The sequence below is a fragment of the Osmia bicornis genome, chromosome 14 (genome assembly GCF_907164935.1).
Source record: "Osmia bicornis bicornis chromosome 14, iOsmBic2.1, whole genome shotgun sequence".
Lineage (NCBI taxonomy): Eukaryota > Metazoa > Arthropoda > Insecta > Hymenoptera > Megachilidae > Osmia > Osmia bicornis.
In genome coordinates, this window is record NC_060229.1 from 3,316,538 (window position 1) to 3,336,984 (window position 20,447).

At 46.0% G+C, this 20,447-nt stretch overlaps 2 protein-coding genes across 3 annotated transcripts in view; both read left to right on the top strand.

The window, feature by feature from the left end:
- Positions 1-20,447, top strand: part of LOC114876473 — a 139,455-nt gene that overhangs the window by 26,513 nt on the left and 92,495 nt on the right. The gene's annotated exons all lie outside the window — the stretch shown is intronic.
- LOC114878967 lies at positions 1,129-13,969 on the top strand. Of its 2 annotated transcripts, XR_003789832.2 has the most exons (4): positions 1,129-1,602; positions 2,252-3,953; positions 4,073-4,230; positions 13,508-13,969. XR_003789832.2 is itself a non-coding variant. In XM_029193374.2 (2 exons), the coding sequence occupies exons 1-2, from the start codon at positions 1,428-1,430 to the stop codon at positions 13,663-13,665; spliced, it is 333 nt and encodes a 110-aa protein (XP_029049207.1). In that variant the 5' UTR covers positions 1,129-1,427; the 3' UTR covers positions 13,666-13,969. The 2 variants fall into 2 exon arrangements, 1 of the variants encoding a protein (XP_029049207.1); XM_029193374.2 differs by lacking the exons at positions 2,252-3,953; positions 4,073-4,230.

The following is a 20,447-nucleotide window of genomic DNA, read 5'->3' on the forward strand; positions in this document are numbered from 1 at the left end:
GCTGGGTAAACTGATTCATGCACGGTGTGGCTTCTAATTAGCTGCTTGATTCATCATCCACTCGGCGAGCAATTAGTCTCGCGTGATCCGATATCGTAGACATCTTTATCCTCGCGCGGTGTCGAAAATCCAGGGGAATTTCAACGGGAAAGAAGAGAAAGTCAAGTTCCGTCGATGCTTAGACAGCAGTTTTAGACAGAGATTGGCTTAGATCCTTATCTTTGGGAAATCCTCGTGCGAACGAGATCCTGAAGACAGATAACCATTGACTTTCGTGAGAAAACTTTGCCGATGTTCTTTTAGTGCTTCGGTTTTTCAAGCAGTTCTCTAAATGTAAGAAAAAAGGATTTATGGATGTTTCAACTTTGAAAAATTGTAGGAGAAAAGGGTTAAATGATATCGCGAGGAAATCCATCGACAGTTTTGTCAATCGAAGAGGACTATTTTCCAGACACCATGCGCAGTTTGCATGGGGGTTGCAAGCTGGTTTAAAAGGGGCGGTTCGCATCCCCATGACAACCGTTGGCCTCGCTGATAAATCGACTTGGTGCGCGGCACATCGGTACACCGTGAAATGCGATTCCAGATTACTTCGAAAGTTACGATCCTAATTAACGATCCACGAACGCACTCGTTGCTTAAATTACCTCTTTCGCGGGCTCATGCTTCGGTGCCCTGGAAACGAGTTCTGTAATTCAACCTTCTGATAAAGTTTCTTTTAATAACCGGTTTCGAGCCGTTTCATTATGGATTAATAGTTTCGACAATTGTTTAATACTCACTGAACCTTTGTTTCCTTTCTGATCGTTGATTCCTTGTCCATTGGCGTAACTGGGATTCAAAAGGGATTCAAAAATGAGGACAGAAGTTTTCCTATTTTCCTAGTAAATTCTATTAATTATTTTTGCTGGATATCGTAAACTTTATAGAAATCAGTTATTACTTCCCCCGACAGCTTAATCAAAAAAGCATACGTCGAAGTAGCAATTAAAATCAAATCGTTCGCACGTAAGCGAGCCGAGGCATCGAGAACCAAAACATAAACAAGGACTTCTCGATCGTCCAAATCCACATCCATTAGTATAAACACCTTTAAGCTATGCGGAGACAGTGCGAATCAGACTCGCGATGTGTATACACGTCTCGTTCCGAGGCTGTCGGTATTTTTGTTAAAATCAAACGTACGCTTCGCGTGTGATTGTGATAATTTCTGTTAGTGTGTGAAGTGAAGGGTTATATCAATCTTGATCCTGATATTACTTACGCCAATGACAAACCAGCCCGAACGACGATGGTTCGTCGTCGATTGATTAAAGAACCATGACGTTGTAAACTGTGAGAAAGCAAAAAGTTGACTGCTTCAGTCATCCGTGGAATGGTTCGTTCGATCGAACGCTTTCAACGATAGTGGACGCCGAGTTCTGACAATGTATAGAAGTCGAGCGAGCCTTTCCAGAAATTTTCCGCGAACAACGATGGAATATCAAGTCGCGAGCTGTTGCAAATGTATCGCAAATTGTCGTTGCGAAGTGCTTAATGCAGGAGGAGGCGAGGTGGTTGGCCGTCGAGGTGGCGGAACACGAGGAGCCGAGGAGGATTGGGGTGAGTAGACGCGGAGTCGCTCTTACGAGACGAAGGGAGAGACGAAGCCATTTCGTCGTGCCCGCCCACGTTGGAATTCGAGGCTGGTTGACGTCACAGGCGTAGCGAAACTGTCATCGGGCGAGCCTGACGACGGCGATGCTCCTAATGGTTCGGTAATGTCGCCCGTAAAGATAATCGACCGTGAGATCTTCGACCGTCGCGGCTTTACTCCTGCTAGATTTCCATGGGACTCGCGAATCATCGTCCCCGCGAAATGATTTTCCGCCTCCGCCAAGGACGAGCCGCGTTACACGCTCCAGAGATGCAGGTGCGCGTTGTTGTCATCAAGGGTGCACTTTATGATGGAGCATCTCTCCTCCGGGTCTTCCAGCTGCTAACGTTTTCGAACGTTTCACTCTATGCTTTCCGGTTAAATAGAGACGGAACGTCGGATGCGGATGCTTCTTTTATGGGTTTTTCGTGTTCGTTAATGCGCCGTTTTATGCTCGATTGTGCGTTGATTACGCTACCGCAACTGTCTTCTATCTTTTATTTCATCAATTTTATTTTTATAAAATCCCCCTCGTACGGAACGGAAGATTATGGATAATAGATATAAAAATTGATTAAAACATTAATAAACGTTTGTCGTTTCGTTCGTTTTCAGTGGCCATCAGAAATCTGCATCGGTACATTCGGCTCGAATGTAGATCCACCGCGATGCAGTAACATAATGGCCCCAACAAGCCACGAGGGGTTGGGTCGGTGGCTCGGTTGCCCTCAAATCATCACGGGGGTGTGAGGCAAATGACGTTCGGCCACGCGGAAGTAACGCGATAATGGCAGCCATGAAAGGCCTCGTCGCGATATCTGGTGCTTTGATGTCCTCTCTCGAAGCTACTCGCTGAAAATCCATTCTTTTCCATCAACACTTTAAATCCTTGAACCAATGCGCCTGCTGAACGACGTTTCGTTCTATCGATCGTCGCTTTATTACGATCTGGATGACGTAATGATCGCAATAAAAGTATCCTCTCTATATGATTGCAATACTCTTCGAACTAGACCTTTCAAGCTATTCAGTCCATCGCAGTTGGATTCAGTAGAACGATCTAAGTTAGCAATTCGTGTCACAAATTTTAATTTTAATTGGAAAATTAACGCATTAACTAGGCTCAAAGATAATTAAATACTTCATCGTCGCTATTAACACAACGTTGCGTCAATAGCAACGCCTGTTCGTTAATCTCTATCCATAAACGGAAGGGTGAGTTTTATTCAAGACACTCCGCGATACCAGATCGATGATTGTAAAGAAGAAAACGTAGTTCCCACTTTGCCCAGTCGGTCGGATCATTACAGTATCCTTCGAACGCTCTGCTCTCTATTTATCAAACTCTCCCGCGGAACCCCTCGCTGTTCCATTGAACCAGCTCGCCACTTACCGATCTCGCGAAGATCAATTCCGAAAAGCATCGTTTTTTTCTCTCCACCTTTGCAAAAGGAGTAGCAAGAGGCGAAATTACATCTCGAACGGGCCGAGGTCGCAGTCTACCGGAACACAGAGACTCGTCCGTAGTCGCAGTTTGTCGGCCAATGGGACCAGACAGAAACGCAATCGCAATGCAGGCCAATCCCTCTGCCCCGTTCGTCCACCCGCTCGCTCGCCCTCCCGTTCCCGGTAATGACAATCATTACGGGGAATGATTGCAGCGTCGGGTCCGCCAGCGCGCCAGCCGCTATTGGGGGATGGAAACCACCTTATAGAGTCTCTCCTCGGTCCTCGATGCGAGCGGATTGTCACATGCTCCCGGCGCGGCAAAGTGTTTCCTCTTCGTCGCGGCCTTCCATCGTCCTGGCTACGCGATCGAAAAAAGAAGAAAAGGTTGGACGATCGCGTGGAAAGGGAATAAGAAGATTCCCAGTGGCGCCTGGAATTACGTCTGGACGAGAACCAATACCACGCTCGATCACGTGTACTCGAAGAGGATTTTGAAAGAGCGTCGTTCTTCGGACCCTTCGATCGGAGTGTGATGAAACTGGGTCAGGTGGTTCTTTGAAATTCGTGGGGAAATGGAAGCGACGGCCAGTGCACAAGTGCATTTTGGGGCGTTTATAAAGACAGTTTAATTTTTGGAAAATTTCTTGGGCATCTGTGATCAATGGAGATGGGTGTTTTATAATGGAAAACTGGAAAGACTGGAACTTGGAAGATTGGAAAGTTTTTAGAAACGACTGTTTTATGCTGAAGAGGACACAATTTCTCGAATATAAGGAGTTTGTGCGACGGTAATCGTGATGGGAGAAGAATATGGCGGCCGAGACACCACGTGACTGCCCTCTGCATGACAGGTCCATGGATCCTCAAGGTAATTCAGAAACTTTAGTGTAAATGAATGAAAAAATAATTGATTTCTGGGTCTAAGCAATTTATTTGATTTCCTTTCAATAAATAGGAATAAGACAATAGTATTGTATGTTCGTTTAGCTGTGTCGGTCACTGGAGACCCGCCAAGTTTACCGAAACTTTGCAATACCATGGACACACGAAGTTTGGCCTTAATCGTCGTTTGAAAACCGATCGTTCCCCAGACTCTATCAATTCCTTCGTCCATTGGTCGACAAAAGCCCTGAACAATATTCATGGTAAGTCCATAACGTTTCATTGATGAATTCAAAATCTTAAATTCAACAGGATACGTACGATATTCGAAACGATAAGGGAACGGCAGGGTATCAATCTCGAAGCCTATAAATTACGAACGAACCTTAAGAATTACTGTTCTCTATTCTCTTTGATATCGAACCAAAGCATAATAATTGCTGATAATTGTTTTTAATCAGAGTTCTCGTGTTTCTCGGAAATTATAGTATCGATCATTTCGCGAGTTATCCAGATTGTTCTTGCGAAACTCTGATTTCTTTCGGACAAAAACATCGTCGCGAGACCGGTTAGGGCTTTAGCTGGTACTGAAAGAACAGATTACAGGAAACCCGATGGAACTTTGCGAAGTTGAAGACCCTTTGCTGTGAAGAAACCTCGATGAACATCTTTTTCATCCCCTATTTAAGCATTTATACGCGATCGAGTGTGCATATAAATGAAATTGAAACAGAAGCGCACGAGAAGAGTTATTAAATTCTAGCGCATTAGAGATCTTAGGGAAGCTATTTTATTATTTATCATATTAAATATCCAAAATTCCATCAAGGATCCAGGAAGGAGTTCGGGTGACCGGTAACCGGGTTCACCCATTCGTTCGCGTTCATCGGCTTGGAAAGGTTCGCGAAAGCCGCTGCTCGGTGCATGTGTGCACGCGTATTTCTGGCCGCGTTCGCTCGTGTGCGCGTCCTTTCTCGCCGCGGAAAATATAATGATGGCGAACGAGGTGAGCGAGTGGAGCTGAGAGCGTTCGTTCGTTCGAGACTCGCGTTGGAAACCGGCGATAAGGAGGGAGTGTCTACTGCCGCCATAATGATAGCCCTGAGCGGCTCTCTGACTCCGGTACACGCTGCATCGAGCCGCGCGTTGTGCACGCTGCATCGGGTATACGCCGCGGCGTGCACATGCACCGTGCCGCTGCACGGCATGCAGGCACGCATGCACGCGTGCACGCACTTCACGTGTCGCCAGCCCAGCGAGCACGGAACCGAAAGAAGGAGGGAAACAATGAGCGAGTTTCTTGTTCGAAACAGCTCCAGGAACCTCAACCCTTTTCCCTTTATCTTCGCGCACGCACCTCGGTGTCCGAACCTTTTGTCTTTCCGCGTTTCATTTCAAGCCCGCGTTTCGTATTCGTGAAATATTCGAGGCAAACTAATTATTACTCTGATATCCCCCATAGATTATACCTTAGAAATTGATGCAAGGAAAATCTTTCCTTAAACTCTTCCTACGCACGTATTCCCGGAGCGCGTTTATCGGTGCCCTCTTTGGATTTTACAAATTACCGAAGCTTGCTTGCGATCGCGATATCTGGAAACACGAGTAAGCGCACGCCGCCGTGGGGGGTTAATCTTTGGTCGCATCTTGTTCGAAGGTTGTGCGCTCGCGTCTGATAAATTAAAGCCGTGGGTACGTTGCGTAATAACCATTGGAAATTTTGAAAAAAAAAAAAAGGAAATCGTTCGCGTGGCCGGTCGTTCGTTGATTCCCGATCGCAGAAAAAGAGGAGGATTTCTGATCGACCGGCTGAGCGTAGCCCAGGTTAGCCTGGTTTTCTGGTACCGTGGCATAGCCACGAGGGTTACACCGGGTTCACCAGCGGCGTACGGGGTTTCGCCATTGGTCGGGTCGGTTCAGATTCATTAGCACGCGAACGGCGATTGGCCGGCCGCGAGGCTATCGTCTTTTTGCTTTCTGCCCGCGTAATGACGTGCTGCGCGTCTCGGCTTATATGCAACCGAGCGATCGTGCATGGCAGATAGGTTTTGCCGTCGGTGTCTGCATGTGCATCGTTCACCACAGTCGCAGCGAAACGCGTGTAGACGAGGCCGCAGGCTCGGTGTATTGGTGCACACGTACAGGAAGCGGCCAGCCGAAGCTGGAAGATACCTCGAGGGAGGGGAAGGGGTGTGGAGTTACCTGCATCGCAAATGGGTCTCCGCCACGCAGCTCAGCCCTGAGTCTCGAAAGGATATGTACGCCCTTTCCCTCGCACCCTCGACGAATCGTCGATCGACTAGGGGAGGCCCGAATCGCCCGATCGAGATCCCCAGATTTCGCGAAAAAATAATTACCAGACCGGAGATACATAGGTAGACGGTGAAATTCGATTCGGGGGATGTACACCTTCTCCATTTTGAATTCTTCCCTGACTTAGGGTGCATTGGCGTACCTAGGGGTTTAATCCAGGGTTAACCAGCAATTTAGTTTTTAAATATTTGAATCGAATTCAACCCTGCTCCCTACCTAGTTACGCCACCCTCAAACGATTATAATAACATTGAAATGAGAGTATGATCTAGCGCCACTGTGCTACGGATTAACAAGGACACTTTTCTCATTCGTCACGATGTTTTTATCGCGATTGACGTCGGATTAAGTAAGTATAGCGCGGGGAAAAAGTAATGAATTTTTCGCGATTAATTAGCGGAACGAGATCTCCGATTGATTGCACGTATGCAAATCGTCCGATTATTGGTAACACGAGACAAGGTGGACGTGTATGCAAAACGCCGAACGAATTTTTTTTACGCCCGCCTTTTAGCTCGCGCGCGATTCAAACGAGGCACCGATATAAGGAATGGAGTTTCAATAGTGTGCCTCGAGTGGTGTTCCGTTCCGCTCATTCCCTTGCTGTTTAATTACCGATCCAGACTACTGTTTCCTCTTAACGTTATAATCGACTGTAGGGCTGTGACTCTTAAATCGGTCCTCGACGACCAATGCGCAAGTGTCGCGACAGTACACCCCTATGGTATCGTCGAGAGGGCGTTGGGTTACGTGTAGGGTGAGTTCGAGTGCCCTAGGAATACGTTGAAAGCACTTGGCAATAACATGCAGACCTTGTGCCTAATGCCTTGGAAAGAATTGTTTTTCATTATCGTGTAAACTTCTTTGCCATCTTTCGTATTCTTTCCTACGTGTTTTTATTTCTCTTAAAAATCTGTACGGTTTCAATTAAGCATCGCTAAACGAACGCTCGAGCGAAGCACTGGTTCGTCAGGATTACGTAAACGCGACTAATTACACTCTCGCGTACAACATTGTTTGTAATTATCACTGGCGAGCTCTTTGTCTCGAATTTCATTCCCAAGCGTCCTTCCCGCGCATTATCATTTATTTTTCGACGCGTTTATTAGCTGAACGCAAAGCTACCCCGTTTAACTTCGCTAAACAGTGTGATTCTCGTGACATCGGTTTAACTATGATTTAATGACACGACACGAAATTAATGTATGGAATTATGTTCAATTTCCTCGTTCCTCGTTAAAAAGAAGGAATTTTATTGAAAATATGAACGTCAAGATGGTCGAGCAGATTTCGAGAAACGAGAAAAGGGACGCGTTTCGTCAAGGTCCGTTCTTTCGTGTCCTAACACAAAATGGCCATTGAAACGTGACTTCGCGTTAGCAGATATGGATCGCGCCTTCCCCAGAGGTCGGAGGGATCGGTGTGGCGCACGGGGGAAATGGTGAACTGCCGGAGGACGGGGTTGGTGTAGCCATGGCAACAACGATCCCTCAGTAGCCGAGCCCTCCTACACCCTTCATTCAACTCTGCCACCCCTGTAATCCGCTCGAACTCGAAGACAGCCACTACGCAATTTTCCTGAGAGGATACGCGTTTTCTCCACGGTGTCTTTTAGGGATCCAAGCGGATAGAGATTCCGGGAAGAAACGGGGAATCGATGTTTCTCGATCGATCGTTCGATGAAACTCCAATCGATTTATAAATTTCTTAGAAAGAAAGCAAATCTATCATCTTATCACCACAAATGCGTTAACGCGAATGAGAACAAAGACCAACGATGGTGTTTAATTAGGGGAGGAATTAAAAAGGAGCTTCTACCAGCTGCGTCCTTTGGCGGCAGCCTAACGAAGCGACAAAACGTCGCTTTAATCGTCGAATCGGTTAAGTCTGACCCAGATAAAATATTCATGAGCTTTCGCGAGTCATCTCGGGGCTTCTTGGTGCTGGATATCAAAAGCGGTGGCTCGTGGCTCCTCTTGATCATTATTCACCGCCGACCTCTTATACCCCTACCGTTCGCTAATTATTTTTTCCTGAACTTATAATGCGTCGCGACGACCGTCAGGGCATACATATATGCATACGTGGCCGGGAACGAGACGTAGGCGAAAAGTCTGGACGGGAACGGCCCCCGGGAACCAACGTGGCGATACTATATTGTAATATCGTCGGCTCGATTAACATAATATCTCTGCTCCTTTCGTATTCAAAATGGGCCACCACCAGGGCCGTATAATGGTACTCTCGATCCATGTTTATACTAATGCTAGGTTCCCCGAGACCAGCTCTAAGATCATAATGAGCCTTCGATCGAATTAGGAAGGCGGATGACTCTCTCCTGGTCTCCCGTTTCTCTTTCCCTTCTCGTATCTTCTTCTCACCCACCCGGTGCTTCGTCTTCTCTTTTTACTTTTCGGAATTTCGATATACTTTTCACGGGACCGCACCTCATTACCAGAGGACGAACAGGATCTATGGCAACGCACGGTGGACAACCCTCTTCGGTCCCTTCGTTTTTTCTCACTCTTGTTTCGGCTGATATTAAAAAACGTTTCAGAGAAGCGTCCCGTAGCCCTCCTCTATTAGAAGACGTCGTTACGTCCGGCTGATTTTCTAATTGGTGAAAAAAGAACGGCTAGAAAGCCGATTGTGGAAATAAGAGATCCACGAGTGCTGGTAATACAATGTTGCGAACATAGACCTGTCGGCAGGATGGTGCATTAAATTAGTGTGTTTGATAATTTTTTTACAATTCGTATGGAACAAGCAGTATAGGTTTTGTATTATACTTCAACGTGTCTCTTGATTTTAATACTCTTCCTCTGCTCTCAATATTGATCATCCCGGGGAGACAGGGACGAACAGGCCGGGAAAAGAGTACGCGCGAGAAAGTAATTTCTCGTTCGTGGAAAATCAACAGTTTTTCCGCGAAACGAGCTTAAAATCTCCCCCTCGTCGGTCGGAGAAGTGCCATTAGCGGCGGCAGCGAGTACTTTAGAAGCTTCCAGCCTCCCCCGTCGTCACATCGCCGAGCTTTCGAGTACAGAAACATGATGTCGTCGTCGGTCGTTGTTCTCTTAGCGTCAATGACGTTCACAATATTGCATCCATTCTACGATTTCTACGAGTGGTACGAGTTTAAGCAATCGATTTTACGATTTCTCTCCTTTCCGTGAATAAAATTCTTCGCGCCTCTGATCTCCATCCCCCTCGAAAAAAAAGTCATTCGATCGCTTGCGGTTTATCAATTTCCATTTTATCTCTTTCGAAAGTCGTTCAATTTCAGCGTGAAGCACTCGTACGTGGAAGACGATCCATTTTCCCTGAAATTCAGCCCCGTCGCGGGGGTAAAAAGCGTAGAAACAATAATGCGCGTGCGACGTGTGAAATCGTGCATCGGGAAACCGAGCGTTTAAATCGCTCCGGGTCCGCGCGCGATGCGACCGGCCCGATCCAAGGCGAATCCAGGATTAATGCGTTTTTAATAGTGACATAACTGCGCCGCACGTTCGCCTTTTTTTCCTCTCCCTTTTTCAGACTTTTCAGCCCCGCCGACAGTCTAGCGTACGAATCCGCTCCGCGGAAAGTCGAAACGTCGGGGATTTTTAACGATCCTCCGCCCCGGTAGGAGAGGAAAGATACGATGCAGGAAATCGCGCGAATACATTACGGCGGTGGTGCTCTACTTTCTTGGAGCGGTGGAATTGCGTTTTGCAAGAAAGCCGACGTCGTCATGGCACGCCTTCCTCTCCGCGAGTGCTCGCGGAATCGACGGATTGTACGGTCAATTTCGAGCGTGTCGAGTGAAAGCTCCATCGTTTCGAACCGCTGACACATTTTACTCTACAGCACGTTGCTGTTCCTCGGGGATTATAATAAATTCTGCGCTTCGTCAAGCGGCAAGGATTAAAATAAAAAGGATTTCTATGCTGGATCACGAGATAATGAGTCGGTCGAATGATTATTAGGATCAAGGGTGTCTGTCGCGCCTACGAATTGTTCATTTTTGCCCCCAAAAAGGGGAGGTTCTTTTGAGGTTACGCCGATACGAGGCAGGTGGGGAACGATACCGATCCGTATCATAGTTTTATTCTTTCCACGGCCGAGGAAAAAATGTAATTGGCCTGACCGAAATCTATCGGCGGGTCGGACGGGGGATGCAAGGGATGAACGAAGGAGAAAAAAGCACGTGTGCGAACGGGCGACCGCTGGTAATAACAATGATTAGGACGACGAACAGGCCATGAGAAAAAGAGGAAGACGAGGAACAAGGTCTTGCCTCGCTTTCATCTCAAAATGGCGGCCAGGGGAGTGGGCCACGTGTAACCAGTCTTCGTTTCACCGAACTGTACCCGGCTACTTCTGGTATCGTAATAAAAAATCATACCGAAAGCCTCGAACGAAAGGGACAGTTGGTTAAAAGTTCGTTATTCGTAATTTGACGATAGCGGTCGGTATTTGTGGACCAACGAACCCTCGCGATCCTCTCTTATCTTCGTATCTCCGTGTAGGTTAAATCGAGGGTTAACTCTTCGTGGTTGTCGTCCTCTTGCTTCATGTACGATGCACCGGGCCGTACGAGAGGCGGAGGGGAAAGAGGAGGGAAGGAGGAAGAGGGTCCAGCATTGTTCGCGGACATTGTAAGCATGTCCGGAACAAAGAGCGGTAATCGAGCCGTGTAACATTTATAACGTAATGGGAGGGCCTCACCGGCCCATAATAATATCAATTACGGGGTAAGAGGAGAAAGTAGGATAGAGAGTTCGGGCCATCGGGGAAGAAAGATAGAGGAAGGAAGGGTGAGGCTGAGGGCTTAGATCGGGAGAGCACATTGGCGACGCGGATTCGCGAATCTGTCGGCCAGAAAATTGACCGAGGAACCCTCTTCAGCCAGCCAGCTGTCTTCGGGATAGGAAGAGGGCGTCGTGATGCTCTCGTTAACTCTCGTAATCAAGCCTGAGGGTAACGAGATTCGTGAATCAGGGGGTAGCTCGGTGAATCTTTCGAATATCAAAAGGGACCTTCTTCAAGATTGATTTGATCGAACCAGTATATAAATTTCTCGTTAAATTGTTAATCCTTTTTAAAGGGGTAATATTTCAGGGCGTACATTCGATAAATCCTGATTTATTAAATTTATTATTTTGTCCAAATGACTATGGTTAACTTCGGTACACAGCAACCATTTAATGGTGGATTACTGTACACGTACAGTTAGCCTCGGTAAGGAAAAGAAGAGGAAGAGGTGGAAGGGTCGTGTTCGTGTCTGATTGATAGGGTGGGTGGCATAATGAATCGACAAGTCGCGAGTCAATCGTAATTGTCGAGGTACCGAAACAGTGCCGTGGCAAGGTCGAGAACGTATCGAGGAGGGCCTGAGACCCTTGGTTTTTTTAATTTCGCTCTCTTCTCGCAAGGTTTTGTTTAATGGCGAAGGCGGTAACCGTGCACAGACCAGTCGACCAATGAGAGCTCGGCTGGAAATCATACGCGGGATCGCCGGCCGCACGGCTGCCTCTGAGAGTGGAGGTGAAGTTAGGTTAGGTGAGGTTATGTTCGCTCCCCGCGTCTCCTTAACATTCGACGGGCCTGTCCCAGCACGGCATCGCTCTCGCAAGAGGTGGGGCTCCGTCTCTTCGATCGGCGTTAGGTATTTCTTCTTCTTCTTCTTCTTCTACCTCTTCCTTTTTTCTTCTGCCTACACTTTTTCTCTGCCGTCCTCCACCTCCTCCTCTTCCTCTTCTTCTTCTTCTTTCGTCGCTTCGTCATCGCCTTTTTCACCCTTCCAACGCTTGCTACTCCGAAGGGTAACCCGTTCACTATACTTAGCATTGCTTTCGTTTTAAGAAACACCGAGATAAGTAAACCTTTGTCGAAGGGTGGCGAAGTTAGCGCAACCCATCATACTTTCTCTGACATTTCTTCCCGGTTCAGAATTTTTTTCTCATAATTTCAACATTTCATTGATTTAAGATCGACGAGCTTGAAATGTTTCTATCGATACCTTCGTTACAGTGGTATTATCGTTGGCGGGTTTTCACTTGGCAGCCTCTGTTGCTCCCGCCTTAATAATCGGGTTATCGGGCATCGATATGTCGAGAACTCTAATTACATTCTTCTGTGTTACTGTTTAACCGTGCTGCGCGCAATCCCTTCTACTCTGTCAATAGCGAACAAAGCGTTTCGCAATTCCTTTCGAGTACAAGAAATTACGGGGTACCATCGAAGACGTGGGAAGTGGCGGAGAGCTCCTTGGAGAACTAGAAACTCCTCGATACCGTGGATCTGACGATTACAGATAATTAGCGATACCGAACGAACCCGCTTCTCTAGGGATTCTGTTAAAAAGAAAAAGGAATTAAACATTCCTCGACATTTCGCTATGTCATTCCGCTCGAAGGTCCTCGATGACCGAACTTTCAACCATCCTCGGAAGAAGACGGAAAATAATTTACTGTTTCAAAAATGAATGAAGTATAAATACATTAAAAATAGAAACTTGTTAAACACAAACGACAGATTTCTTGGTCGCTCGCGTGATCCTGTCGTTTACTCTCGAACAACAATTACGTGACAATGCGTTTCTCGCGTGCCCCATCCCAAGTCCTATTAATCCGCAATCTTTACATGGACGACTGGGCTGATATCGTTAATTATTAATCAAGTACAACACCGTCGCTGCATTAATCAACGTTTCGCTAACATTACGGTACGTGTAACGAGAAGAGGCAACTCGTATAACCGAACACGAGGAAACTCTTCGGTGATGAGTCTGTTAACACGAAACCAGAGATATACAGTTGCACGAAATCGTCCGAACAAGCAGCACGGAAAGATAAAAGAATAAAAAAAAAAGAAAAATTACCATTGATGCAGTCTGCGCACCTTCGTTGATTCTTTGCGGGTATTGATCGATGGTTGAGCGTAATTTTCAGATCGCGTGCCACATCAGCTGCCACCTTCCTCTCCAATGCAAACCAATGTTATCGGAACGCTGGTTTTTCCTCAAACTCGTGTTTTTATTTTTCGCACGAACGCCGACCGCGAAGGGTGGCTCGTTTTCCCGTTCGCGATGCAAGACAGTGATTAGAGACTCGTTTGTAAGTTCAGCTGGAAATACGTCGTCTGTTTCTATTTCGATTTTTCTTTCTTTCGAGAAAAAAGGTAGCTATATGTGTGCTGGGCGCCGACAGAGCAATCACGTTTCCGTGTTCTTTTCTGTTGCAGGTGCAGCTACGCCGACACGTGAACAGGGGGGAAGGAAAAAAGGTGAAAAAAAAGAGAAGCGGAACCTTGAACCAATCGTAAATGGCGAACGGAGTGAAAGCGGTCGGTCTCCGCGGTTTTCCCAGAAGAGCGCGAGCCACGAAATTATCGACCTGTAAATCGGAACGAAGGATCTCGTTTCTTACTCGACCGCCGTAAACTCGAATATACGTCGTGGAAAAACGACCGCAGGAAAATAGAACGTACATTTGAAATGGACCGAAGTTCAGATGGCGATACTGATAACAAGAACCTCTAATCGCGGACGGATCTACTTCATCAATCAAAATGGAACTGAACGTTGCATAAAAATGCTCGGCTCGTGTCATCCGTTCCGTTGGATTACAAACGATGGTACAAACATCGACCATTGATTCTCCATGATTTCCATCGGTGACGTCCCTTCGTGATGGGAGAAAGCTCGTGCATCATTTTAATAAAGAAGCACCATTTATTTTCCCGGCGAACGATTACTCTTGAAATCTTTTCATTCCGATCGACGATTTTCATGCGGATGATGCTTGTTTTCAGAGGGACATCAAAGCGCGGCAACGTGTCAACTGTGCCGTTGAAAGATGCACGAACGACGCTTAATTTCTCTGCTATCATTTTTCGCACGAATGATTTTATCAGTCAGTAAATGATAGGAAATTAGAAGGGCTGGCTGCGTTTAGAGTCACGCTTCGAACGATCAGAAGTTCAGATGAGATTTAATACGCTTTCATCAAGAGCGATTCCAGGGAAGAATGATTTTTATCCCAGAAATTTATTCGTCCACACTTTCGTCGCGACCGATGCGATACGAAATGCAAAAGCTTACAGCTGCACCCTAGAAGAAAGTATCGTAAGGTCGTGGCACGAGCGATCGTTCGACCGAGATGAGATTCGACGTTGACACTCGACGGACAATACCCCTCCGACTCGATTACACGCGAGTACCGTTAATCATCCTAATAGCACGCGCATAATGTCAGATACGATCTGCAGATTCGCGGTTCAGCTCCTCCGCTAACGTTCGGCCCACGCGCGACCCGCGGAGGATGCATGAAATATATAAAATGATAACGTGCGCCAAGTCGCGTGGACCGTGAATGGGCGTACGAGACAATCGTCGAGGCGCCTGAATTCCGATTCGACGTCGTCGCCTTCTAATTGAGTCATCGTGTGATTAGCGACGCAACGATAATCGTGCTTCGCGGAGAACGATCTCTCCTTTCGAAGCCGCGGGAAAAAGATCGCGTCTCGAGGATCCCTGGTATAGTACGCAGATCGACGTCCAATTAAGCTCAATTATCCGACACGGATAATCGGCCACCGTCGGTGAAAGAATGATTATTCCACGAATCACCGGTTAGAATATCGACCTTGACTAGTTTTGCAAGATCGATTGTAACGATAAAGAGGCGGGAGGAGAGGGTAGATTACAGAGTTGGACATTGTTCGAATGGAGGATTATGTATTCGTTGTTCGCGAATGTGTGAAACTCTGAAAAGAATCGAAGTTAAAGTTTCTTGAATAGAAGAAGAATAGTTTGCGATATTCTTGGGATCGTCGGAAATAGAATCGTGCGACTCGATTGTAATATGTGCATTCGTCGTGGCTCGTTTCGTTGGAATTCGAACGACGGAGGGGAGCATTTTCGGGGCGAGTTACCGGAACATCGCGTGCTGCCGAAATATCCTGGAAATATGCTAATTACCAGTTAGTCAGTTTCTTGTGGCATTGCGCCCGTTTCTACGATCGCTACCCGTCGTTCCTTGCAGCGTATTACCTGGTCGCGAAACGTTTCGTTTCGTCTTTGTGCGCCTTTGTCCCGGTTTCCAGGGTTGTTCTTGTCGTTTCTTCATCGGCTTGTCTGTTCGTCGAACATGCGACAGTTTGACGTCGTTTACCTTTTCTCTGCTTTTCGACTCGCCTTAATAACGAAATTGAGATGACCCATTTGATTCGAAAGGGAATCGTGTTGTATAAAAATACCAACCTCTTGCGTTCTGGCTTTGTTCAATCGCGAGACTCGCGACAATAATGTAACTCGCGTGAACGTGCGAATTCGTGGAATAATATCAGCTAACGTCGTTTGTGCAACGATTGAAGGCGGTTGAATATAGTAAACAAGGAGCTTTCAGTGACTATAGTCAGCCCCGTTTCACTTGCAGATGGTTATAATCACCTTTAGTCTGTCTATAGTCCTCTGCTTACGAAAGGGTTAACCGGCTCGCGTTTCATCGTGTCGTGAGTCGTAAATTCAAAAAGCTAGCCGACAGTTCTTCGCTTCATCGTTTTATGCACCAGCAGCGTGCATACTTTCTGTCTTCGCTCCCATTAATTAGCCGCATCGTGTACACGGTTGTTCTCCTGTTTCGAGAATGAGGAGCGACCCCTGCGCTGTACCGGCGGCCTGCAACATCCGTCCTGAATTAATTGAATATACCGGTCGCATTTACACGCGATACCGAGCCTCCAACGCGAGGAACTTGAAAATTAAAAATTCATCGAACCATTCGTAGGACGAACTCTGATTCATGTGAAACCGTGACTCGGGTACACTTACGTTCGCTGTTCAAAGGAAAAAATGATCTTCTCAGAAACGAATTCCACGATTATTAACGCCGAGGTGTGAAGAACCGAGCCTCGTTTAAAAAATACTAGAACGCACGGTTGTTCCGCTATTTTCGACGATTTTTCCCCCCCGCGTACCCTCGACAATTTTCTAGCTTTAGCGTTTTCGCGTTCGACCGGTGAAACCGCGACGTTTGCACCGCGGAGAACAACCGGAAACGAGGGCAGCTCTATTATCGGCCAGGAGGTTATACGAGCTAGCCGAAGTTTTCATCGCCGCGGAGTTCCAGGTATAGCAATATGTTGTTTTATGGTGCAATCATCGACGCTGTAATAATCATTAAATCCTGGGAGAAGCTGCGAGCTTCAGGGTCTCTCGAACGAGATTGTCGTTAGCTCGAGATTGATTCGTTGCTTCCCTTATTGGAACATTGTTACCCTTATTCTATAGGAATTCCATCAGATTGCTAAATTCCTGATAAAGGGACGATGCTTTTGTCAATTTCGAGGCGCCGATAATTAACCGACAACTGTTTTTTATATCCTTTAAAAGGAAAGGGAGACGACGAACAGGGTTAGTTAGTCGGTTATGGTGGCCATAATTGCGGTTTATCGTCTCAATAAATATATATGGCACACGTCGGTCGTGTATCAAGGTGGAAGAGCCTTCTTCCTGGGATTTCAAATCAACCGAGATGCGTACGCGTATATGAGAGAAAGTTTATGGGTCTGGTTAATATGGTTTATGGCGTTTTGTCCTGCTTCTGTCGGCTCGCTACGGAACCGGAAGACGCCTAATGATCTAGAGGCCTCAGAGACGAGAGGACCCTTAAAACGATGCAGCATAGACAACACGCATTCGTTACCGAACGAAGATTATAAATATTTTGAAATGGAGGAAACAATTTTAGAAATTGATAACAGTTTTAGCGGTAATTATTACTTAAAAATTAATTCTAGTTTTGATATATGTACTTTTCGAATGACAATATTTCCCAGTGCTTTCCTTTGTGCACCAAGTTTCCTCTAACCGTGTATCGTCACCGTGCCTCAATACCACTTATTGCACAACTGCAATAATTAAGTAAATAACCGGTGCAAACGTTCTACTTTTCTAATCTCCTGTACAGTCACTTTATGCGTACATTTCATCGATGAGTGCCAATTAGAAGTTCGTTATCCTTATCTTAATAGCACTCGGCCCGTTGGTTCAACATTGTTGGGCATTCGCCTATCGTGTTCGTCGTGTCGGTGATATCACGACCTTCCATTGGTAGCATAATCCGGCAATAATTCACGAAACGTGGATCGAGAGCGCAATTAAAACAAATTATAGATTTTTCAGTCAATTTGTTAACAGCGGAGATAAGATAAACGATAACGATTCAGTTGATATGAAATTCAAAGCGAAGATGGTAGAAGAATTGTAAGGAATCAAAGAGCCGTACAATTAATCATTATCATAATGATTTTTATTCCTTCTGCTCTTCTTAAATGCTAATTGAGACGTTACAAAAGCTCGAAACTGACTCGTCCATTATCTTTACGCATTCTCGTGGATCGCGCAAAAGCATTAGTCTCGCCGTTGGCTAATTCCGTTTAAACTTAACAGCAAGGACAGCCTAATTGATCCGTGCAATTATGTCTTAAGTGAATACCGTGGTAAGCCTCGGTTTCTCGTAAATTATTGGACGGTAATTTGAAGTTTGAAAAATTAAAATGACCTTGGTTAATCCTTTTTCTATCAGGGTGCCATAAATAAAAGATAAAGCTTCTTATCTATTAGAATCACTAATGATCGTCTTATTAGAATTCTATGGTATTAGTACTTTTTCAAGCTATTGTCTCGCATTCACGTGTTTCTTGTAGGTGTTCTTTGTTCGGTTGCCGAGAATTTTGGAATCGAACCAGCTCCGGGGACCCTAACATTAAAGCCCGACTTGTTTTCCCGTAATGACAGTCTGCCGACGACTGCTTTCGGTCGGGTATTCCGAGGCTAGAAAGATCAAAGACACCACGAATCCTTCGATAATCACCAAAACACCAACAAGCTTTACTATTTTTATGTCGATTGAACATTTCTTAGGATCTACAGGATAATTGCGTTAGCCATAATCTCAAGAATTTCGCAAAAAAGGTGACAGTTAGCGCGACGAGAGGAATAATACATTAACCGATCGACTCGCGTTGCCGTCTTCATTTCACGGAGCTTTTTCCGGTACACGGCATGATGGACGCGACGGTAAGAATGCAGCGAACGCGACAAGAAGGAGTCAAGCTGCGCATTCTTACATAACAATCGCGAATTCATCTAATAAATTATGACGTTTCCTGGGAGATCGTCAGGAAACATCCTCACGTTTTCGTCCGTCGGAAAAAGGGAAACGTGTTCGCCGCGAAGAGATACCCAGTCGTGTTTCCTTAACAGAAATCGAAAGTGAAGGGGAACTTTCGGAAATTCTTCGTCGGTGAAATTACGGTTTATCGGCACTGAAATTCGTGCACATCCAGTTGCAACACCATAAGCCGCTAGTAAAACGGCGAACAAAGATTTTACATCTTCCTGCAAGTTTTACTTTCTTCTACTTCTTACACGGAGAAAAATGTAGCTTTCTAGGAACTCGCGAAATACATTTGCATAGATAACCGAAACTGTCGTATCTCAGGATTCTCGAAACTAGAGATTCTGTCGCGGTGTTCGCAGACTTTCCTTTCCGTGGACGAACTTTTTCACGAACGGCGAAGGGGGCACGATCGATGTCAGCGGAAAAAATGCGGTCGATGCGGCCAGGAAGGACGCAAGGTGGACACGGTCGAGAGAGGGTGCAGCAGGGTCCGTGCTTTCCGTGAATGCCGGCGGCTTCGTTTGATGGTTTTTACCGAGAGTCCTGGATACCGTGCGTTCCTATAGCACGATTGGCTCCTTCCACGGGCTCTCGATCGGTCATTGGTCCTTTCCAGCGGGATCTTAGGTGCCCGTGGGACGACTTTAAACATACGTCGTCTTCTATGTTGCTCCGCCGCGTGGACCGCAACTCTTTTGCCACTCGCATGGGAGTTCGTGTGCGTGGGCATTGGATGCTGGTGAAACGAGAACGGCTGACATTCCTCGGGTCAGATCACTTTTGCGAGATGTTAGGCTACTGTGGAAATGATAATGACGACTGAAAGGGTTGATTTATCAGGACAGTAACAAATTTTTCGTGAGGACATTGGGCACGATCAGGCAGTTATTCAAATGACTCTATTAGGATAATAGATGTTTACTTAGAATTGGAACAATTCATTGAATCTAATACCAGAGGAATAGATACTTGATCTTAACGTCAATGATCTCTTATCGAGGTTCAAACTCCAGTTCCAGTAACGAAGAACCGTTTATGTACCAATATAACATGATTTATAAAGAACGGTCCCTGTGGTCCTTGGTGGTTTTATGGGGCGCATCATAAAGTGGGATAAAGGCAACGTTCCGCCGGCACGAAGCAGTTCCGGTGCACACGAGGGTTTGCTTCTCCATTTCCTGAAGAGATGGCGCCACCATATAGTGGTCAATACACCATCCATAACTGTTCGAAGTAGCAAGACTGAAGAAATGGAACTTCTCTTCGGTAATCGCATGGCTATTCGAGCAACTCAGAAAAAAGTAATTAGAACTGATAATCGTAGTTGCTTGTCGTTTACTCGAAGCGTTTTAATCTTGATGTAATAAAAATTACCCGGAGATTAATGGGTTTTAAAGGCGGACAGGAAGTCCGTGTAAACGCTTCGTGTTCTTTATTTCGATGCTCCTCATTTATTTTCGCGCGTGTTCACTCAGCCAATGGATACACGGTTGATAACGCTTTCATGCGGCCTGATAAATCGTATGCAACTTTCTGCTGTGAAATCATGATCACGAGGAGATCGCTCGGATTAGCTACATGCCATCCCTGTTTGTATCAACACGTAGACGCATCAGTGGTCCTATTAATTATGCAGATAATGGCTGTTGCGTCACGGGCCGACAGTAAAAATGTCCGACCGATTTCCATATATCAAAGAAAGTGATGTTTAATATCCTCTGAGAAGAAAGGACGGTTCGAAGATGATTTGTTGGTAACTTCAACGAGTACAGCTGTACCTAATTAAGAAAATTGTTAGTACAATATTATTCATCAGCTTTGCTGGTGATTGTTGCAATTTGATGAAAGTAACACGGTACCAGTTTGAAATTTTGTTGGTCCTCGAGTTGTTACGCGGAAAGCAGCAAACACGTTGATGAAGTGCTTACAAAACGTTGTCCAGAGGAGAGACAGAAAGGTAGAGGGGAGGAGGAGGAGGACTCCCCTTGCTGTTCCTT

Excerpts from the sequence above, each read along its gene's own strand:
- LOC114878967 (XM_029193374.2), top strand. The coding sequence starts at position 1,428 with ATGTATAGAAGTCGAGCGAGCCTTTCCAGAAATTTTCCGCGAACAACG. Across the intron at positions 1,603-13,507 it reads AGGAGCCGAGGAGGATTGGG|GTGCAGCTACGCCGACACGT; the intron begins GTGAGTAGACGC and ends TTTCTGTTGCAG.